Raw genomic sequence first — 20,882 nt, forward strand, 5'->3', positions numbered from 1 at the left:
TATGAATTATATAACACTGGATACTTAAGGAAACTAAGAGACTGTTATGTGGGTTTGGACAGAATTAAATGGGTCATACGGTAATTCCCCCCACCCCCCCACCCCATAGGCTGACCTGTAGGATTTGTCTCAATCTAAAAATTCCATTTTTACTATAACATTCCCAGGAACTTGGAGAAGTTCCAGAATAAAATGAAAAGTCAGCTGTGGACTGTAAAGACAATCCACGTAATAGATTAGTATACTGATGACACTGTGGTCCTCCTCCTTCCCTTTATGAGGAAGGAACAAAGAGAAAGGGCATAGATTTTCTGGAGCTCAGCCACACCATGAGGGAAGTAACTGATGTTCATGGTACTGATTAAACCCCCAAACACAGCAGTTTATGTAATTAATTTCTTTACTTCATCAGTGGTGACTGCAGTTATGTACATCAGTGGATTGTCTTTGCTGGTGAATTCTGGAAGACAGATATTTATAGATGCCATCTTTACTGGGATACTTCCTGTTGTTACCTGCAAAGCAAATAACTCACAGTTTATTCAGATAGCTATACTTGCATATGCATAAATTACTTGATACAACAAGAAAATCAGAAATCATGGATAAGTATGGAAGAACTGGACTTCTTTTGCACATCGTTTTTTGTACTATGACACTTACTAGGGTAGTAATTACATTATGCCAACAGTAAAGCAGAAAGTATATTGTATAGCTTAAGGTCCCTGACCATTTCCTTAATACATAGTTCATATTAATGGCATGAAATATGTTTTGAAAAGCAAATACTCTGCCACAGCCAACAGACCTGTTATTTAGTCCTTTAGAGTAGCAGTTACAGGAATGTAAATGGAACATAAGTTTCTTCTACGTGGCAGATCTAAGTTTTTCTGACTTTTGTAATAAAAGCTGTGATCTAGCTAGTTCCTGTATCTGGTTTGAGGACTTAACCCTTGCTAAACTTCCAAAGTTTCAAAGTCCAAGCCTGAGAAGACTTGCTTTTCCTCATGAAGTTGGCAGAAGACAAATACACTCTGTGAAAAAAGCAGTCCAAGTTGGCTTAAAGTTAAGCATTAACCATCTCCTAAGTATGTAAACAGTGCAGAACCAATCCCTCCTCCATTCTTCTTGTGCAGTAAGTGCAAATTTCATCCTTAACCTCATAAAGACTGTAAGCAATTATCCCCCAGCTATTTATTTTTTTTTCTTTAACTGATTAAAAACCATCAAAATCAGGCAATGAAATCAGGAAAGTTTTTTCAATTACATTCAATTACATGTTCGGAGCAGGCTACAGGAGGAGGTAAGGCAGCTTCTTGAACCAGAAACATTTACTAACCTTAACTGAGAAGTTGAACGTGGGGCCAATATCTTCAAAATTATTCACAGTGGAAGGAATGTTATGACCAGAATATACTTCATAAAAGTTGATGTTGGCAAGCCTAGTTAACAACCATAAGACAATCCATTTCAGTCTGGCAGCTGCTTTGAAAACATATGTTACTGGATGTGCCTTCATGAAACAGGTTAGAAGTACAGTCAAAGGAAAAATCGGTCACTTGTACTGCTGTTTGAATTTTACAAAGTTGGGTGAGAACTTACACGGTGTACTGAAGCCTGGAGTTGGAGGAGGCATGTGAAGGTAAGACAGGAGGTTTGTGTGAGACGTAGGGTCTGCTTCCTGCATCCTGTAGTGTTTCAGTGCCATACGGCAAACCCTGCCACACACTGTGACTTTCACCCTTGCAGCAGCCTCCCTCCTCAGGAAGGGCCTCGTTACTGTCCCTCTTGGTACATCTGTAACAGCAGATACCTGCAGATTCTGAGGGAGACCCTGGGCTCTAATGCTTGTTTCCACACTGCCTGGATATGGACACACATATAGCACACTGCTTGTGTGCCCTTGGTCTCCTTTGGGCCACTTTCTATAGTATTTATGGGTTTCAAAATACACAATTTCCAAAGTAATGGGAGGGTGGTTGCAGCCCACCACAGCATGACATTGCAAGTGTGTGAGGGCCAGTGGATGCTTGAGAGACTCAGCCAGCTGGCATCATTCTCAATGACAATGAAAGCATCCCTGTGTAGTGCATCTGACCCATGTGCTTGCTATCTGCGAGCAGCTTTTCCACTGGACCATCCCAGAACTGTGCCAACTCTTCATTAGCTTTCATTAGGAGGCTAATTTGATCAGTCAAAAAGCAAGCTGAGGAGCGACTTAACAAGGAGCAGGGGCTATCATGATTGTTACATAAGCTCTTCCTGTAGCACAAGGTGCATATCCATACTCCTTACCAGTGCCGCTCTCCCTGTTTAACCTGGGTAACATCTATGCGTACAATCCCAAATTAACACGTGTGCAGTCTCAGACATTCTTCCCCATCTAATGTGCTCCTCCATACTGCACTGTGGATCCTTTTCAGTCCTCCATACTTCCTCCAAGGGGTCTTTTCCTTGAAAGGACTTGCACAAGGCCTCCTTATGGCTCAAATCTCCAGTCCTTCCACAACTGCAGTATCAGCTTCCTTGTCCTTGCAGGAATCACTGGTAAGACTGATTCCTACCCCTTCTACTGGAAACTCAGATTAGGAAATTTTCCCTAGAAGAGCTTCACTTCAGCAAGACAGCACTTTTTTCTCAACCTGTGTATTTTAAGAGATTGGTCTCTGGCTATATTACCTGCCTTAAGAAGGAACTACCTACAGATAGTTATTTCCTAGTGGGAGAGTGTAAAAATGAGCTAACTCTAAGGGAAGCATTTAAAATTACACCTTGGGTTAATGTGTATTTCCTTTAATTCTTCTAAATTAGTTTGTCTCCAAGAATAACAATCCTTTTCTGGCAGTAAGAATTCCTTCATGCCTTGACTTGCATATGAAATTGCATTTTCTCCTACTCGGGAGATGCACCCAAATTCAACCCCCTGTTTTTGTTTGAGTAACTCTTTTATAAATTCCATGCCTGGCCTTTTCTGAAGCATTGAGTTTCTGTTCATATTTCTCAGCTAATTAAATTTGCCGATTCAGGTTTGCACCACCTCAGTTTCCTAGGAGGCTGCTTAAGTTACTGTACTATTCCCCTGTACAGATGATGTGTATTCTCTTGTGCTGCTGCAAACTTCAGTAACAAATACTCTCTTTCTCCTGAAGTTCTGTGCAACTTTCTCAGGGAGCTGAAATAATTTGCATTGCTGACACAAATGCTTCTCTGCAAGTAAAATAATCTGAGAAATTCTGCATGACTCCAGAATTGGTGTACCTAGCTGTGATGAATGCTGGGCCTCGAATATTCTGAATCTGCTGCTGCACAGCAGGTTATTAAACTAATCTGTACTATGGTCCCTATTCCTGCTCATGTCATCCTATGCAGCCAACAGTTCTTGTAGTTATGGTGATCTCTGAATATTAATTTCCTGAATTTATTGTTAATGTACATTTTGGAGCAGCTTTCTTTTTCAATTTTGTCATTCTTTGAATAATTACTATTTATTTTCTATCAGTTTATGGTTACAAATTTTGGAACGGAAAGCAATTTTTCACCAAGAATTGGTGACCAAGTGTATCAAATGTAACTATGTGTAGTTTATCCTAGAAATTCAGTAACTGGGAAAGAGAAACACATCTTTTCTTTGATGAAAAGAAAAATATTTTCTCTTGATCTGAGAGTCAAACCAGTGTATTTTTGTTTCAGTTTTGATTTAACTGTAACTGAAATCATTCTTGTTTGGAACAGTAATAGACTAATTACTGTTTCAGTGCATCCCAAATCACCAGGGGTTTCCAGGGCTGAAGATAAGAGGTTTCAAGGGCATTAATATTTTTTTTTCTCCTGGGGCATTTTTTTCTTTTTGCAGTTGTTCTTTTGTTTCTTTTGATCATTTTAACTCCAGATTTGATCTGATGTCGCTACATTTGAGCCCAGAGGCCCAACCTTATTATGTAGTTTATACTAATTATATTATCAAAACTACAAGTATTGTTTCGGTTTTATACCACTTCTAGTTGCATAAACATTATAACAATTGTGAAGAGATAAACATGGTTCTGTGATTTCATACTACGCATTCCATTTTTTTTACATGTAAGTTTATCAGAAGAACATAAAATTCTGCTATTGTTGATGTCTTGGGAATTGCTTATGAATTTCAAAATTAAAGTTTTACTGTCTTTTTAGTGGCCTTTCAATACTGTTACTTTATTCAAATGCCTTAGCAAAAGTGACAGTGATTCTGCATTATTCAGCATACCTTGTGAAGTGAATTTCTGCATCATATCGCAAAGGAATTGATAAGCTAATCCGGTTGTCCACTTCTTGCTCTTCCTTACTTTCACTGTTCATCAAAACACATTTAAAGTCAGGTTTTATAATATAATTTTATACAAAAGAGATATTAATACCTAACTTGCTTTCATATTATTATATACTTTACCTCAATGCACGAAAACTTAGAACTGTCACATTCTGAAGATTTTTCAGGTTAAAATCAAAACTAATATCAAAGGATACCTATGGAAGAGGCAAGGAACACACGGTAAATGAGTTGGTGGTACAACATCCAAAGGACTCCCCAATAGCAACATAATTATTTGTATGTGCAACAATCTAGAATTTTATCATCTGTATCTGAATTCTCTGCTGTGTAAACCACCCATCTCCTGTCAAAGTATACTGCCTTCTTGAAGGGATGAGATTCACAGAGCAGAAGGAGCTACCCCAGGTTCGTGCAACAGGACGGGGTTGAGTGGAATGATCAGGCAGCTATGTGTGATGCTCTCTGGTTTTGCCCTCAACCCTCACCTTTCAAGAGTCACAAAGCTACAGCAGCATTTGAAAGCTGTGGGCAGTGACAAATGTGCTTCAGGAGTGCTTTTTCTTTTGGTCTGGCAAGAGTCACAAAAGCTTAGCCCTTACTTTGCTTCTTTTAATGCCTCTGAAACCCAAATGGAAGTTAACTGTTGCCATATCTAAGAAAGCCTCACCAGCAGTAAATGCAGATTTAGGGGAAAATAACAAAAAAGCTTTTGGTATCATTCAAGGTTATTTAAACGTGCTAGATGTACCTGTTGTCCTGTTCTGAAAACAGGATAGCTTATTTGGCAAATGACTGTACTTTGTGCTGGTCCTGTCTCACACGAGACTTCAGTCCCATCATTCTGCAGAAGAAACAGACAGAAAAGTCATCCTAGTATCAGGTTTTGATAAAGAACAGGGGAAGTTTTCAGCCTGTGTTTTTAACAGGGCATGTATGATGCTAAGTAGTAGCAGTATAAATAGGTATTATGGCAGTAATTCCTGAGACACGGCAGATGGGTTGAGCACAGGCAGTGCTAGGAGAGAGGCTGGAGAAAGGTGGGACCAGTCCCATGTGATTTCTTGTGAGCTCTTAGACTTTTGTGCTGGGCTTTGAAGAAAGAGTACTGGCTGGAGAGTACAAGTCAACTCTAGCGTTAACTCCTACCATGGTTTTTTGCAGCATTTTTACAGAACTTTTCCAGACATATTTACATGACCTGAGGGCTACTTAAGTACTCTCACTGTAGAAGTTAGTATGCAGAAGGGGACCCTATCATACCTTTTGCAGGGGAATCTACAATACATAAAAGTTTATATACTACTTTGCAGAACGTTTAGCGTGTCATCATTCTACATCAAAGACAAACTTGTAGACCTGACCAGTTACCATCACTTTAAAAATAATTCATTAAAATGCACTGCCTTTTGTTAGGAGCATCCCAGCAGATATTTGCCATTCAGGAATTACACTACAAAAAACAACACAGAACAAAAAAAAGAAAACCAACCAAACAAAAAAAACAACCCCCAAAACCAGCAACCCCCAAACCCCTCCATACATTCTCAGTTTATGCCTTTATTCCTGCTTTGAAGCAGGTACATTTCTGGTCCTCACTTACAGGATGAAATACTTCTAAAAAAATGTGATTTTAAAGCAAAAGAAAATCCTAGCTCCAGTGTGGTCTTTTGGCATGAGTGGAACAAGCAATATTGCTGCATAACAGGATGGGAAGATAGAGGGGCACCCTCAGTGCTGCATGGAGTACTTCTGCCAGTTCATTGTTCAGGAGAATGCTGCTCTGGGGCAGTGATGAATGCTCCTATCCCTCCTCTCTCTTTACTATAGGGATAGCTCTGGATTTCACCCCTAGGATTATCACGCACTCCTCCAGTAGTGGCCTGACCACATAAACCAAGGACTGAAGTCCAGACTTCATCCTTCATTAATTGTTTGAAAGCAACAGTTGAGATCATAGATTAAACCAAGGACTGAAGTGCAGGCTTCATCCTTCATTAACTGTTTGGAAGCAACAGCTGAGATTATAGATTTACTGCATTTCCCAAAATAGTATGTATAATGCCTTTCTCTTCCCTTTTCTAAGACAAAATTCATTAGAAGAAGAGCTTCTGGTACAGCAATCATTTCAATATGATTCACTGTATGGCTGGAACACATGGCCTTGGCAGTAACACTATTTCTAGATCCAAAGTCTGTGCTTTAAGGCTGCATCATCGATGCTGCATATTTGATTTATCAAATACAAATTCCCTGTGGCACAGCAACTGCATTCAGGCATGTTATTGGGAGTCAAGTAGAAGATGTGGGTGCCAAGGCCTGAAGTGAGGAAAAGATGACTGAAATACTGAGGTGAGGTCAAACTCAACGAGTTGCCAACTTTCATGCTGAGTTGGCAGTGTCTCTCCTTGACCTAAATAAACTGATATGCTGAAGGGAATAATTCTGTATCCAAGAAAATAAATTGGGAGAGAGGTTTGCACATGCATTCTTTCCTCGGATAGGCACTACTAGAAATAAAAAAGTAAGAATTCTCTGAGAACCTTAAAAATTAGCATAAATAGCAGAAACAGTGAGGTTGGGTGTCACATACCGGTAAAGACGATGAAGCAAAAAACAAGTTGTCTGAAAATGTAGCCTGGATTCTGGTGTTATATGCATTTTCCTTTTTATTTCTCAATTTTACACTGAACGTTAGCCTTCTGTTTTTGCTGCTGACAACAAACTGCTGTTTGCTGTTGGAAAATAAAGTCCATTGTTGTAAACAGAGATACTAGAACAGCTGTGGATCATGAAAAATGTGTTGCCTGTAGCCAACAACAAATAACAAGCACAACAGGACATTTCCTCCATTCTACGCACTCTGCTTTCTAAACCCGTTGATATAAGAGACTCTGTGATGGTGTTTCTTAAAACCAAATAGAATTTGTGTCTTCTCAAAGTGCAGAACCTTGACTATGTATGGTCAAAATCACTTTGCTGAATTTTCAAGGGCTCTGCCCTCATGGGAATGTGGCTAGAGAGTGGGTGTCAGGCTAGGATGGCAGCTCCAGGAAAAGCCGGCCCTGTCTTTCTGCATGCTGCACATGTACACATGTATCTGCATATGGACTTGGAAAATGTGCTAACTGAATGGCTGACCTTGGCTCCTCAGTGGCACAGCCTGCTGCAGGATCCTCTCTGCTCCCCACAGAAGGGACCAAGATGCCTGCAGCAATCACTGCTGCTGCTCCCTGTTCCAGCAGCAGCCAGCCAGCCATGAATCTTCTGAATGCTCACTGTGTCCTCATACCTAAGGCAGCAAAACTTGGATTTATCTAAGCTGACAAGAATCCTGCTCCTATATCTGTGTTCCTACCATACCTCTTTTTTTCTTGATTAGATATTCAGACAGAAATGCTTTATTATCCCTGCCATTTCTAAGTAGATGTTGAACTAGAAAGACATTCTCATCTAGAAATTCACTGAGAGCCTACAGGAAAACCAGCTGATGGAAACTTAACACCTGACACAATTCCACTGATTCAGCTCTTACCCATCATCCGCCTTCCGCTGAACATTCAGAACAAGATCACAGATACAAAGTTCATCTTCACCACAGTCTTTAATAAACGGAATCTATGAAAAACAAAACATTTCCTGAGTGACAGGGCTCAACTCTCAAAATTGTGTGCTGATAGTGGAGTGCAAACACTTTTGAGGTGAAGCACATTCTTGGTTTGCAGGTAAGAAAATCCCTCTGAAGGGCATTAAATACTGACACAGGAACAAGTTAACACTAACATGTTATTACACCTCAACCAATCCATAAAAACAGTTAACCCATGACAAACAGGATGTAATCAAAGGGGTTTCATCCCTCTTTTATGTATTCCTTTAGTGTAGGATAAGCTAACCTAAAATAGTTCATCTTTGCCATCACCTGGAAGTGCACATCAAGAGTGACATGGCTCAATCAACAGGCTTGTGGCTGATCAGCCATGGTGGCTGACGCGTGTAAGCAAGCTCAAGCAATATAGACAAAGGTACAAAATGAACCAGGGAACACCCTCAGGTGCCTGTTGTCAGACCACTGACTTAACTAGAACACCGGTTTTCACTTACATGTACCTCTCGGGTGTTTGCGGGGCCCACACATTATTTACATGTGTACAGTCATGCATTTTTCGATAGCAACATTGCATACTTACGCTATAGGCCACGGATGCAGGAGAATATATATCAAGGACAGGGCTGGACACAGGATTTGCAAGGCCAATGTCAATGCGCAAACTAAGTGAATTCACTGCATCAGAAGGTTCCTGTAAAACATATGGTTCAAATGATAGCTGTCAGCACAGCAAACAGAGTAAAATTGGTAATTTTACTGTAAATTGAGAATGCACAGTAAAATATTTCCTCTAAACAAAAGCAACAATACAAAGCTACATTTCTTGACTGAAATAATTTTCTGAGATTGCCAAGTGTGGGCTCGTCTTGCTAAACTGCTTTTAGTGCCACTTCCATGATAGAATTCATTTTTCTAGCATCACCCCTGGAGGCTCTATTCAGCACAGTCACTTTTAGAACTAAGGAACAAGCAGATTCTCTGTTGCAGAAGCTGGTCCTCAAAAGCCAGAACCAGCTGAATTCCATTCTCACCTGGCTGCAGAAGTCAAATTCCTATTCCATTCTGCCTTATCACAGAGAGCAGCTGGGCCTGAGCAACACCAAAACACAATATACCTCGTCTCCTCTGTTTCTTAGTACTGAATGAATACCTGCCTAGCCCTATGGCTCCACAACAGCACTAAATGTGATCAAGTTGAAGATATTTGCATTGCAAAGAAAAGCAGGAATTGAAGTCCTCTACTGGACCTAGGATTATGCAGACAACTTAAAGCAGCTTTCAGGGCTGTGTTCAGTCTTTGGTTCTAGAGAAAGATGGAGACTTGCTTATTTGTATTTTTTCCCTAGATATATATGCCTGAAGCTAGCATTCACCAGAAATCTGCCTGAAAAGTTGTTAGTTTGAGAGAAAACATTCGCATGTATGTTCTGACAGAAGAATTTACTCCACAGAGGGAAAGTAAAATCTATTGAAACTATGGACGAAGGGCTCTGTGTTTTGTCAGAGTTGAACTACATAATTAAGAACTGCCTCTTCTATCCTAACAAGCTGTGCTGAATTTGACAGTTATTAATTTCTTTGAAATCAAAATCTTACTAAGTATTTTTCAGTTGTGGGGGATTTCAGAAATGTAAATCATTGAGTACACCACACATGAATTTCATCTTACAGACAAAAATTTCATCATCATCTTCCTCTGATAATTTTTGTCACAATTGCACTTACCTGTACGTTGAAGATGTCATGAACACAAGTCTCATGACGTACCACAAGATCTCTCTGCATGTACCTTTCATTATTTTCTTTGAACAATCCTCTAGAAGACACTCTAGAGGACTGGAGATCGGCATCCAGTGTTGCATTGTACTTTATAGCTACAAGAAGAACAACAGTACATTCTTTGCTGAGTATGACTGCCTATGATCTCATTACTACGCTTAATGCTACAGAGTGACCAGGCTTTCCAAACCACACTAAATATTTTACTTTTTTCGTAGCTTGCTGCACACAGAGCAGTCTCAAAATGAAAAAAAAAAATAAAAAAAAGCTCTTGTGCTTTTCAAAGCAGTCAACCAGGTTTAAATCCTTCTCATCCACAGACAGCACATTAAATGACAATCAATCCAGTCTCCAGTGCAGATGTCTGAGTCTGCAGCTGAGGCAAGAGGCCAAGCAGCAGGGCCAGGATTAAGCTAACTCTGAGGAGACTGTAAAGAATCTGCATCTTCTCTTCAATCACATAATAATTTCTGTCTTCTTCTGCTCATATTATGACTAATATGCTGTGGAAGTTCACTGTTATTTTACAGATCAAATCATAAGTTCCTAAAAGCACTATACATAGCACCAAAACAGTCCAACTGGTGTTATCCATGGCGTTTAACTAAATAGCTTCATAAGACGCCAGTGTTGGTCTCCAAAATATTTGGTTCATCTTCTCACTAATGACCTGTTCTGGGGTTTGTTGAACAGCAAGGATACAGCTCTACTTTATACTGCTAATTCCTCAGTTTTCAAAGATTATGGAGCCAGTGATTAAAGTAGGCCTTAAAAACACTTTCTCTAGCGTCTGATACTGCTTTTGCCTTTCTTGACCTTCAAATATGTGTTTAGAATTTCCACTCCTCATTTGAATAATGGACTTTTGAAAAAATAAGACAAGTCATTGAAATACTCTTACCCACTTGATTATTTCTCTTAGCAGGTCTAAATGTAGCCTGAAAACATATTTTGACAGTTATTTCTGTGTTCTTGTTCAGCAGACTGATTTTCTCAGGTTTAAATGATGCAATTATGGACACATTTGCAATGCTTCGTGACCTGAAAAATATTTTTAAAAGGTTGCATGTCATTGCCAAGAGCACTGGGTAATGTAGAAGCTGTTGTCTATTACTATCTGTAAATGTAAGTATTTTTTGGGTCCCAATGTAAAAATCTTTTAATGGCACTGGTAGAATTATTTTTCTTTGCATAAAAGTGATTTTTTTTTAATAAAATAGCTTTCGGTAATGACAATAAATACTTCATTATGTCAAATTAATGGATAATCAATGTGTTTATCCTGATGTTCTAATCCTTCCCTGAAGATAACAGAGGACAGAGCCCTTGTCCTGTTTGCCTAACAAGCAACCTTCTGCTCCTTTAGGGAAGTTACTGACCTCTTCTGGGAGGGTGAAGAAGGGTAATAAGGTAATGCTTTAGTTTAATTAATAATCTAATTTTCCAGAAAAACAAATTTCATGTAATTAATCAAGATTTTGAAAAACAGTTTCAAAGGAACCCTGCATGTAAAAACCAAACCAAACACTTTAATCAAAAGTGAAATGCATTAATCAGACCAAATGCTAGTGTGAAAGAAAAATGAGCATCTTCATTAATCAAATCTAAAAAAAAAATTCTGGTACTTCAAGGAGCACCATTTTATTTAATGAAATGCCCACCAGCAGCATTTTATTGTGGACCGAAGGTCCAAACTGACCATTTTTGATAATCTTGTTTCATTATGAAATAAGTAGCAATTTAGTGATGTTTTTTCTTCTTACAGTGGGGAGTCTCAGGTGAAAAGACAGGTGACAGATAGTAAAGCAAGCTGTATTTTAATTTAGCTTCTCAAGCAAGTAGTGGAAAACACACAGTACTTAGGGAGGCAGAGGATTTGGGTTCTGTGAAGCCTTTCTTTATTTTCTGAAAGTACTCAGATTGCTCTGGCAAAGGCCAGAAAAGATGGGCTTCTCGCCAGAAATAAGTGCCAACTCTTTCACTGCTTTCTGTCCTTACCCTACAAGGTTAGCCTCTCCCCCATATCAGCCTGCCAGCTGGTAAAGTTCATGCAGGTTGTTTGGAAAGTGGTAACACCTGTCTCAGGCTCGGCTATCAAAGCCACTATGGCTACTGAAGTACAACCTGCTGTTACAAGGAATCACAGAATGGTTTGGGTTGGAAGGGACCTTAAAGACCACCTGGTTTCAATCCCCTGCCATGGGCAGGGACACCTTCCACTAGACCAGGTTGCTCCAAGCCCCATCCAACCTGGTCTTGAACACTGTGAGGGATGGGGCAGCCACAGCTTCTCTTGGCAACCTCTGCCAGTGCCCCACCACCCTCACAGGAAGAACTTCCTAATACCTAATCTAAATCTACCCTCTCCTTGGCACCACATGCCCTTGTAAAAAGTTCCCTCTCCAGATTTCTTGTAGGCCCTTTATGTACTGGAAGATTGTTATAAGGTCTCTGAAGCCGCCTCTTCTTCAGGCTGAATAAGCCCAATTCCCTCAGCTGATCTTACTAGGAGAGGTACTACAGCCTTCTGTGGTCATCTTTGTGGCCCTCCACTGGGCTCACTCCAACAGGTCATGTTGTTCTTGGTCCACAAGGTTCCCCTTGTGTTGGAGGCTCCACAGCTGGATGCAGGGCTGCAGGTGGGATCTCATGAGAGCAGAGTAGAGGCAGGATCACCTCCTTCAACCTGCTGCTCATATTCCTTTTGATACAGCCCAGCATATGGTTGGCTTTCTGGGCTCTGAGTGCACACTGCCAACTCATGCTCAGCTTTGCATCAAAAAACACCAACTCCTTCTTCTCAGGGCTGCTCTCAATCCATTCTCTGCCCAGCCTGTATTTGTGCAGGACCTTGCACTTGGCCTTAACTGAACTTCATGAGGTTGGCACTGGCCCACATCTTGACCCTGTCAAGGTCTCTCTGGATGGCATCCCTTGCAGTGTGTCAACCACACCACACAGCTTAATGTTGTTGACCGACTTGCCGAGGGCACATCAATCCCAGTGTCCATGTCGCTAACAAAGATGTTGAACAGGATCAGTCCCAGCACTGACCCCTGAGAAACACCACTCATTTCTTGTCTTCAGCTGGACATTGAGCCATTGACCACAACTCTGAGTGTGACCATACAGCCAGTTCCTTACCCACAAAATGGATCCACAAATAACTCTCAAGCAAGCCCTATTCCCTGCTGCTGCCCCTTCCCTATGGACCATGTGTCTGCACAGCAGCAGCAGCAGGTAGGGGTGTCTCCTGGCCCTCCTCACCTGGGCCCAGGACACTCCTGGCAGTCTCTGCCATCTGGCTTTCCTTGAATGCCCTAGCTCTGCCTCCCCATGCTGCCTTGGCTTTCAATGGTTTGATGATACATGCTTAAAAGAGGTTTAGTCTAATGGTGTTTTTCAGATACCTACGACAGCACTGGTGAGGCAGTTAAGTGTGTTAGCTCTGAACACATGGAATAAAAGAGCTGTTTGTTTGTTTTGCTGTTTAATTAACTAAATGCTCAACTTGCATCTGAATCATTAAGCACTTCCTTTCTAAAAAAGTTTACCAACCATAGCAGAATCACATTTCCGTCAGCACCAACTGATAAGTCAGTAATGTCATTGTCATCTAAGTCTCTATGGCCATCTACTGATCTTCCGAAGAATTGGAGCCGTTGTCCAAAAGCAGAGTCCGATCCTAAAATTTTCTGGGGAAGAAAGTTTGGATACTGAGTTTGCCACAAGCATGCTTAAGTCTGTAGATAGTAGCCTAAGCAACAGATTTTCACTCACACTCCCTGTATATACAATGTATTGTTTAAATGAAGTGTTTTTGTGGATGTTTTCTCCAATGCTTTTAAGCACTTTTTCCTCCTCTGTTGGAGCAGACAATGGACTGGATTTTTCTGTCTTGGGAGCAGATCAACTAACTGACTGCTGTATGCCAGCTAGTACTTACTGGAAACTTTTTAATCTTACATTGAGCAACTCAAGGAATAGGAAGCTTAACAGAACTTCTAACAAATGCTTTCTGCAACTAGAAAGTCTGCATGGAAAAGTGACATTAAAATTGCCATTATATTAGCATATAGGATATGCAAAGGCTCTTGAAAGTATTTTAATTTAATACTACATATTTATAATTTACAGAGCTGGGATTTATTTAATTTTCATTGCTGTAAATCAGCTCTAAAAACCTGAATAATGGATGTCCAAAACTGCATTGGAAATTAGGTTACTTCATACACAGACACCAAAAGTGGTAAGAGGCTCAGATGGAGCATCTTTTCCTCTATATGCTTCAGTTATAAGCACCACAACATCAACCAGAATGGGCTGAGGCACGAAACTTGAAATAAACCAGGAAAATAACACTAGTCCTTTAAGAGGATGAAATAATAGCCAACTGACAGAAAATCCTTCTGTTTGCATCTAGCAGAATTAAAGGCACTGAGTACAGCATTATGCAACAAAGCTATTTACCTGAGAATATTTGGTACGTATAGTCTTTTGAAATCCATTGTAAATGTAAATTGCTCCAGAGTTTTGGTTTTCCAGTGGTGCGCCTATTACAATATCGTTAAAGCCATCCAAATCAATATCTGCAAGTGTTGTGATTGCTGATCCAAAGCGAGCATTTTCTGACCCCTGTGGACCTTCCAAGAGTGCTTGCTGATCCAAAACTCCCTTTAAAAAAGGAAAAAGAAGAAACAGCAAAATCACTATCATTGCACCAGATTAGACAAAGGAGTAGTATCTATGTGCATTGTTTCTTGTTTCTGTTTTCCAGTACATTCCCCCTGGACTGCTCAACCCTGAATTCCTTCCCCATTGTATTGTCCATTCACTTTGCATTATGTCCCAGAATCTTGGCAAGCATTACACAGCAAAATCAAAGCATGCTATGCAAAGCACTAACAGCAAATATAACCATATGCATGAAGCTTAAATGCTCTCGCTGTCCTCATCTGACTGTTCTGAAAGTTTCACAATACATTGAAAAATACAGTTTCCAGTTTTGGATTACAATTTTTATGCAAAGGGAATAGAAATTATGTAACTGGACATAATTCTTTGAAACAGAAATGGAATTTCCTAACTAAACTAATGCAAAAAACATGTGTCCAAATGCTAAACTCCTGACCTCTGCAGTGCAAATGAAGAAAGAAAGAAAGATTGGAGATCTTTATAGTTAAATAATCACATTTACACTAGCTTAAATTCAGCTCTCTGGCAAGTATCATTCTCATCTTTAACCTCAGTTATCATACTATGCTTAAAATTTTAGAAATACAGGCCAAGTCATTTATGAAAAATGACCAGAAAACTTATTTGCGCAACACAGACAAGCTGCACACAAAACCGGGTTCCTTAAAAATAATAAAATAATATTTTTTTCATTATACTTTTAAATAATCTTAAACCTTATTTTTGACAAAGACTAAAAGTTGTAAGGATAGTCTTCCCATTTATTCAGTTTCAAAACATGGAAAAAAAACCCTTTCATCTTTCTTCCCCATTTTGTGTCTAATTCCACAGTCAAAGACCAACATCAACTGCCAGCAGCACCACTTCCAGCACCTCCATCTACCCTGAAGTTTCTTTAGCATATACAGTTTCCTGTGGCTCTGTGAGATGCTGCTGAAGAGGATGGTCCTTCTCTATTCATTTGATTATGATCTACCTAGTTAAAAAGACCATGTTCTGTTTTCTCTGATGGATGATGGGTATTAATTTACTTTGATATCCAGATGTCCAGTGATTGCTTGAAAGACTGTTCAAAAGTACCAGAGGCTTGAGGACTATTAGTACAGATATTCTGAAAACAGTACAGGTCTGAATAAAAAAATACAGTCAGTCAAGCATCAGACAAATAACACTGAACAAAGGAGACAACATGAGTAATAGCAACCATCCAGTGTGAAAGTCTACAAACAATACAGAAGCTGGCAAAAGAGCATTTATTAGAACTGTTTGGGGAATACTGTTAGGTGTTAAACAGATTTGCCAAAGTCAAATGGAAAATGATTAATTAGCAAAAAGCTTGAGCTAAGTTTTTCAGAGAAATGGTCAATCTTGTGTTTGTGTACAGTGCCTTCCACAGCACCTAAAATCAGGACCAGGAAGCCACCTAGAACAGCAGCCCCCTGGTCACTAGTAGTGATTAGCTACTAACTTGCTTATTGACTCCATTTTGGCCTGTGCCAGCTGGTTTATTTCCAGATTATGTGCGCAAACAGTTCTGGGGAAAGTCTGCAGCTGCTCCTGAAAGCAGAATAGGCAAGATCGCACTGAAAGGGCTCCATCCACAGTCCTCTAACCAGGCAGTCTTGGCACAATTTAACCCTGCCCTTGTGCCACAGCTTGGGAAAAGCACGTGCTCCTTTCTCGTTACAAAACTACCACTCACAGTATTTCTAATGCTTTGAAAAAGATACAGTAAATAGCGACTTAGGCCCTGAAGAGGCTTTAGCATGCACGTGGCCAGTCTGCTTTGGAAGAAGCTAGTCCGAAGCAATGCCAGCTTGAGCCAGTCTTCTGCAACATGTAACTGCAGTGCAGATCACCCTTCCGCTCACGCTCTGATTTAACAGAATAGATATTGCCACTAAGTACTGTGGCAATTTGGACCGCTTTTTCCTTGATAAAACTGTAGTCCAGGGAAAAGCAGTAAATCCCTCCAGCTACGTATCAGCACTTATCATGGATGGAGAGGCAAGATGCTTATGCCAGCTTTGCTACAGTGCCATTCTTACCTTTGTGATGGAAAACATGTATACTCTCCCTTCCTCTTTCTTCAGGTCATTCATAAACATTGGTGCACCCACAAGCAGCACATCTGTCACAGAATCCCTGTTAACGTCCACTGAACACACTACACTGCCAAAGTAGGAGCCAATCTGAAATCAGTAGTAAGAGATTTTGAAAAGCATAATGTTTTAACACCTTACTCAAAAAATTTACACTCAGAAATAGTCCAATACTAATGAGTGAACCTACCCATTGGAATGAAATTACTATATAACATACTTCAGTGTTTGAAGAACCATATCCTTATAATGTGTCCACTGTTTCTGCCCAGTAGTGGCTGCTACGGCTTTACTACTCGGCAATAAGAACGTAAACAGAGAACAAGCTATGGGAAGTATGGGTTTTTTATATTAAACTGTGTGCACGAAACAACCTGATTTCTGGTTGTCTTACAAACGTACAAAACCAAAATAATGTAAAATCACTGCTATTTTCCAGATGGAGAAAAAGAGAATGAGTTTCTAAATCTCTCTTTTGATGTCATCTATTTCACAACTTCTTGGGCCAAGTGGAGCTCACTGAGCCTCTCCCAATCAGAAGTGTTGACAAATAAGACATTAAGCAGCTTTGTACATTATCTTTTACCACTAACTGGATGTCTTCCTAAAATACTGTTTAAGAATTACAGTTAACTTCATTGAAATAGTCTAGAGGCAGAAAAAAGTTCAAGTGGATTCTAAATGCATTGCAAGAAAGGAATTTTCAAAACAAATTGCAGTTTACTGCTGTGTCAATAAGAACAGATGCTTGCCAAAATCCGCATTCATGACCAAAATACACTTGCCTGCTCGCCTCTCTGGGACTGCACAATTGTGATATTACCATCACTGTCAACATCATAAATCACTATTCTGCCAGTGTAGTTGGATCTTGGAGCACCAGCAACAAAATAGGCGGAGCTCTGAGTTGAGAGAACAGCAACAGAATAACCTAGGGAAAGAAGCCAACATTTAACATGTGTAGGAGACCGTTAACTAGAAGCTGTCAGTTGGTTATCCATAAAGGTGCAGAGGATGAGTCAATCTGGTATGTTAAGTCAAAGAGACTGATGCTTCCAGACAAGAAGTGAAGCTGTCACATATGCATCAAATTTGCAATAGTCTTCTGGAAAGAACAATGACACACAGATCAAGTTGAAACAGGTTTGCAGAATAGCATGGACAATAGTTTAGCCTACACAGACCACAAAAATGTCATGGTTGTGAAGGAGGTAGGAAAAAGAGTGCAAAGAATGAAGAAAAAAAGAAGAAATATGAGATGAACATTTGGGCCAGCCTTCAAAGTAGGGAGGAACACCTAGCTTCTGCAAAGCTTGCAGTGCAGTTTCCCACAGCTCACCAAACCACAGCCCAATGCTTTGGCTGAATAGAACATGCTATATTAGTACTTGTCAGCTGAAGGGCTTAGTTTGATTGAAGTTCTTTGAACATTTTAATCCTCGTTCCCATTATTCTAACATTATTTGCTTTCAGGAAACTTCTAATACCTGCAAATATTTTAAACATGTATTAGCACTATAAATCTAGCATTAGTACATATTTTGCATTTCTGTGGTTTAATTACAGCAAATTTATTTTAACAGAAGAAAACAAATTCATCCTTTATAAAGACTATAAACTGAATAACAAAATCCCAGTAATTGGGCAGAATGTGCAGGTCTTTAGTAAACTACCAGACAATGTGAGAACCACAGTCTAAAAGGATTATGTTTTCATCATTACATATACCAGCCTAATTCAGGTGTGTGTTCACCGTTTTTCTAGGGAAAGAACACCACTGGAAACTTGAAGTTCAACAAGCAATAACAGGACAAGATTTTATTCTGAAAGATAAGGCCACATGCTCCTAAGTAAGACAGCATACAGCCATTTCAAGTGTGAGGGTTCAGTACAGAACAGGGGCTAATCTAGCAAGCTGTGATATGGTAGCTCCCCTAATGGAAGGTGTCCCTCCCCATGGCAGAGGGGTTGGAACTAGATGATCTCTTAAGATCCTTTCCAACCCAAATCATTCTATGATTCTATGATTTAGAAGGGGCTTCCCCAAGCTCGCGAGAGAGACCTGGTATGGAGAGCTCTTGGCTGGGGATAGAAGGAGGTTAGAAGGAAAATGAAGAGATAGAAAAGACAACTGCATTGTTTGCTTCAAAAATATTAAGGCCAGTATTCTAAAAGTTCCTTGTGGAGACGTGATGGAAGGAAATTACCTTATCTTTTAAAAATTACTCCAGAAAAAGGGAGGAATAGAAATTCTGAGGAGATCAGACAGGCAGAAGAGCAACTGCTCATTAGTTTACATTTAGATTTATTCATTATGCTGGATACAAGTAATGCTAAGCCATAGGGAAAACAGCATGTTATTTGCAAGAATAGCATCTCATTAAATAACATGAAGGATAAGTTAGTCATATGTGCTTAATGTAGCAGCATTATTCAGGGATAAATCACCAGAGCAGGCACATTATAGGTTTGCAGAAAACATTTCAATGATCTGAGAAGACAAACTGACTGGCTTTACTGGGTCACAAAAACACATGTCAGAAAACATATGGGCCTTGTAAATGAGACCTCTATTAATCTGCAGCAATACTCCTGAAACTAAACTGAATTGGATAAGGCCAAGAAAAGCATAAGAACAGATGAAACAACAGCAAGTCAATTCAGTTAATTCTGAAATCAGTTCTTAACAGGAATCTGGCTAGAGCAGAATTTTCTAAGTTATTCAGAATCTCAATGAAGGTTTGATACGTGTCCAGATTTGTATTTCAGCTCCTTACCTAGGTAAGAACTATGATTTCTGTCCTGTAGGATCTTCTCAAACACGTGGCTTGGAAAGGTGGTGACTATCTCTGAAGACTCCTGTACTACTGTTCCACTCCAGTCATAGGCCCCAACGGCGCCCAGCAGCAGAACATCCTTTAAAAAATAAAAATCAACATTTTAGAACTACCTATTTTAGAAAAAGTTTTAGCAAAGCTGAAGTCATTATGCATAATTTCCTACATTGCTGTGTTTAAGGCAGTGATTTACCATCTAATGGAAGCAGGTTACTGGAGCTGCTTATTGTTACAACTCACATGCATTAATTTATCACCCCTCTACTGCAAGAAGGTAAGTGACTGCTTTAGCTCCCATGGCACTCCAACTCAAGATGAAATGGGTTTATTTAAACACTGATAATTTTCTAAACATGTCCACCTTGATGTTGATCTTGCTTTATTCACTCATGATCTTCAGGAGACTGAGGATCACAAAAACAAAACTGTAAGAAAAAGCAAACCCCCCCTTTTTGTCAACAACAGTGCCAATGACAGGACACAAAAGCTGATGGAAAAAGATACAAAATTTAATTCCTTAAGTAAGGAGATGTCCTTGAGAGAATGCTTAAAGATAAAATCCAAATTACTATGGCTTCTTATTCAGAATACTTCATACAGAAACACTTCGACTTGTACATGGAAAAGAAACATAGTCTAGATTTTTCATATTATTAAAATTCTTCACTGAACTGAGAGGTCGCTATAGCAAACTGCAATGAAAATAGGATATATAATTTTTCTGAAGAAACTCCCATATCTGTCTTAATTTTTGCCATTTCCTACCATCAAATGCTTGGTAAATTAAAACTTTAATTTGTGCAAATACAGCGATACAAGAAAGAAACAACCTCCCTGTATTTTCAGTTGAAAGCTGTTTGAACAACACTAGAATTTTACAAAGAGGACCTACTTGGTCAAGATAATCTTAAAATTTATTAGCATGAAAAATATATCTGCTTTACTATTCTAAGTAAAATATTCTTTTAAGAACTTATTAACTTTATAAATATTAGGCAAATTCTTTTCAGACTTGATTTATCTATATCTTGGTGACTGCCTAGAAATATACCAGCTTTAAAATATGGTTTCAATTTCTATGAGTTACTCAACTGCAAACTATTAACTTGGGGAAACTGAATTTTTCATGCTACATGAAATCAGAAATCACTGAAATCACTGGATTAACACCTCTCAAAATCATTGCATAAAAGAAACACTCAAGTTGACAAGTTAACGTAATTTTTTAAATTTTAGAGATATACAAGCTACTAGAAGTAATTTTTGTGGTATACAATTAAAAGAAAAGATGATAATTTGACATTCCTCTGCTTGCAAAAACATTAGTCAGAATGGTTTTTGTGTCTTGTTTTGTTGCACTTCTAAACATTCATGTCGAGATAATTACATCACACTTTATCATTAAATAATTAAAATCACATACCTGATTTTGTGAGTAATATGCACTGAACCCCACCTGTGACATTTCCATTTGGAATGTATCACCTTGATCTGTACCTGGTAAAACAGATATTCATGTATCGTTAACCCTGTAGAACCAGACAAGAGAA

General features: G+C 39.3%; 1 protein-coding gene across 3 annotated transcripts in view; it reads right to left on the bottom strand.

Annotated features, from left to right (window-relative positions):
• Positions 1-20,882, bottom strand: part of ITGA2 (integrin subunit alpha 2) — a 71,098-nt gene that overhangs the window by 10,378 nt on the left and 39,838 nt on the right. For all 3 annotated transcript variants that reach the window (XM_057403053.1, XM_057403054.1, XM_057403055.1), the window contains 16 exons: positions 20,756-20,829; positions 19,273-19,411; positions 17,281-17,426; positions 16,442-16,585; positions 14,169-14,372; positions 13,257-13,393; positions 10,600-10,739; positions 9,645-9,793; positions 8,500-8,610; positions 7,845-7,927; positions 6,903-7,044; positions 5,061-5,153; positions 4,430-4,506; positions 4,247-4,330; positions 1,340-1,442; positions 405-515 (listed from right to left, as the gene is read on the bottom strand). In XM_057403053.1, coding sequence (XP_057259036.1) covers positions 405-515; positions 1,340-1,442; positions 4,247-4,330; positions 4,430-4,506; positions 5,061-5,153; positions 6,903-7,044; positions 7,845-7,927; positions 8,500-8,610; positions 9,645-9,793; positions 10,600-10,739; positions 13,257-13,393; positions 14,169-14,372; positions 16,442-16,585; positions 17,281-17,426; positions 19,273-19,411; positions 20,756-20,829 — 1,937 coding nt within the window. The remainder of the gene's footprint in view (positions 1-404; positions 516-1,339; positions 1,443-4,246; positions 4,331-4,429; positions 4,507-5,060; positions 5,154-6,902; positions 7,045-7,844; positions 7,928-8,499; positions 8,611-9,644; positions 9,794-10,599; positions 10,740-13,256; positions 13,394-14,168; positions 14,373-16,441; positions 16,586-17,280; positions 17,427-19,272; positions 19,412-20,755; positions 20,830-20,882) is intronic.

Source organism: Pezoporus wallicus, unplaced genomic scaffold (assembly GCF_028554395.1).
Source record: "Pezoporus wallicus isolate ANWC-B61680 ecotype Strahan unplaced genomic scaffold, APGP_CSIRO_Pwel_v1 contig_2997, whole genome shotgun sequence".
NCBI lineage: Eukaryota > Metazoa > Chordata > Aves > Psittaciformes > Psittacidae > Pezoporus > Pezoporus wallicus.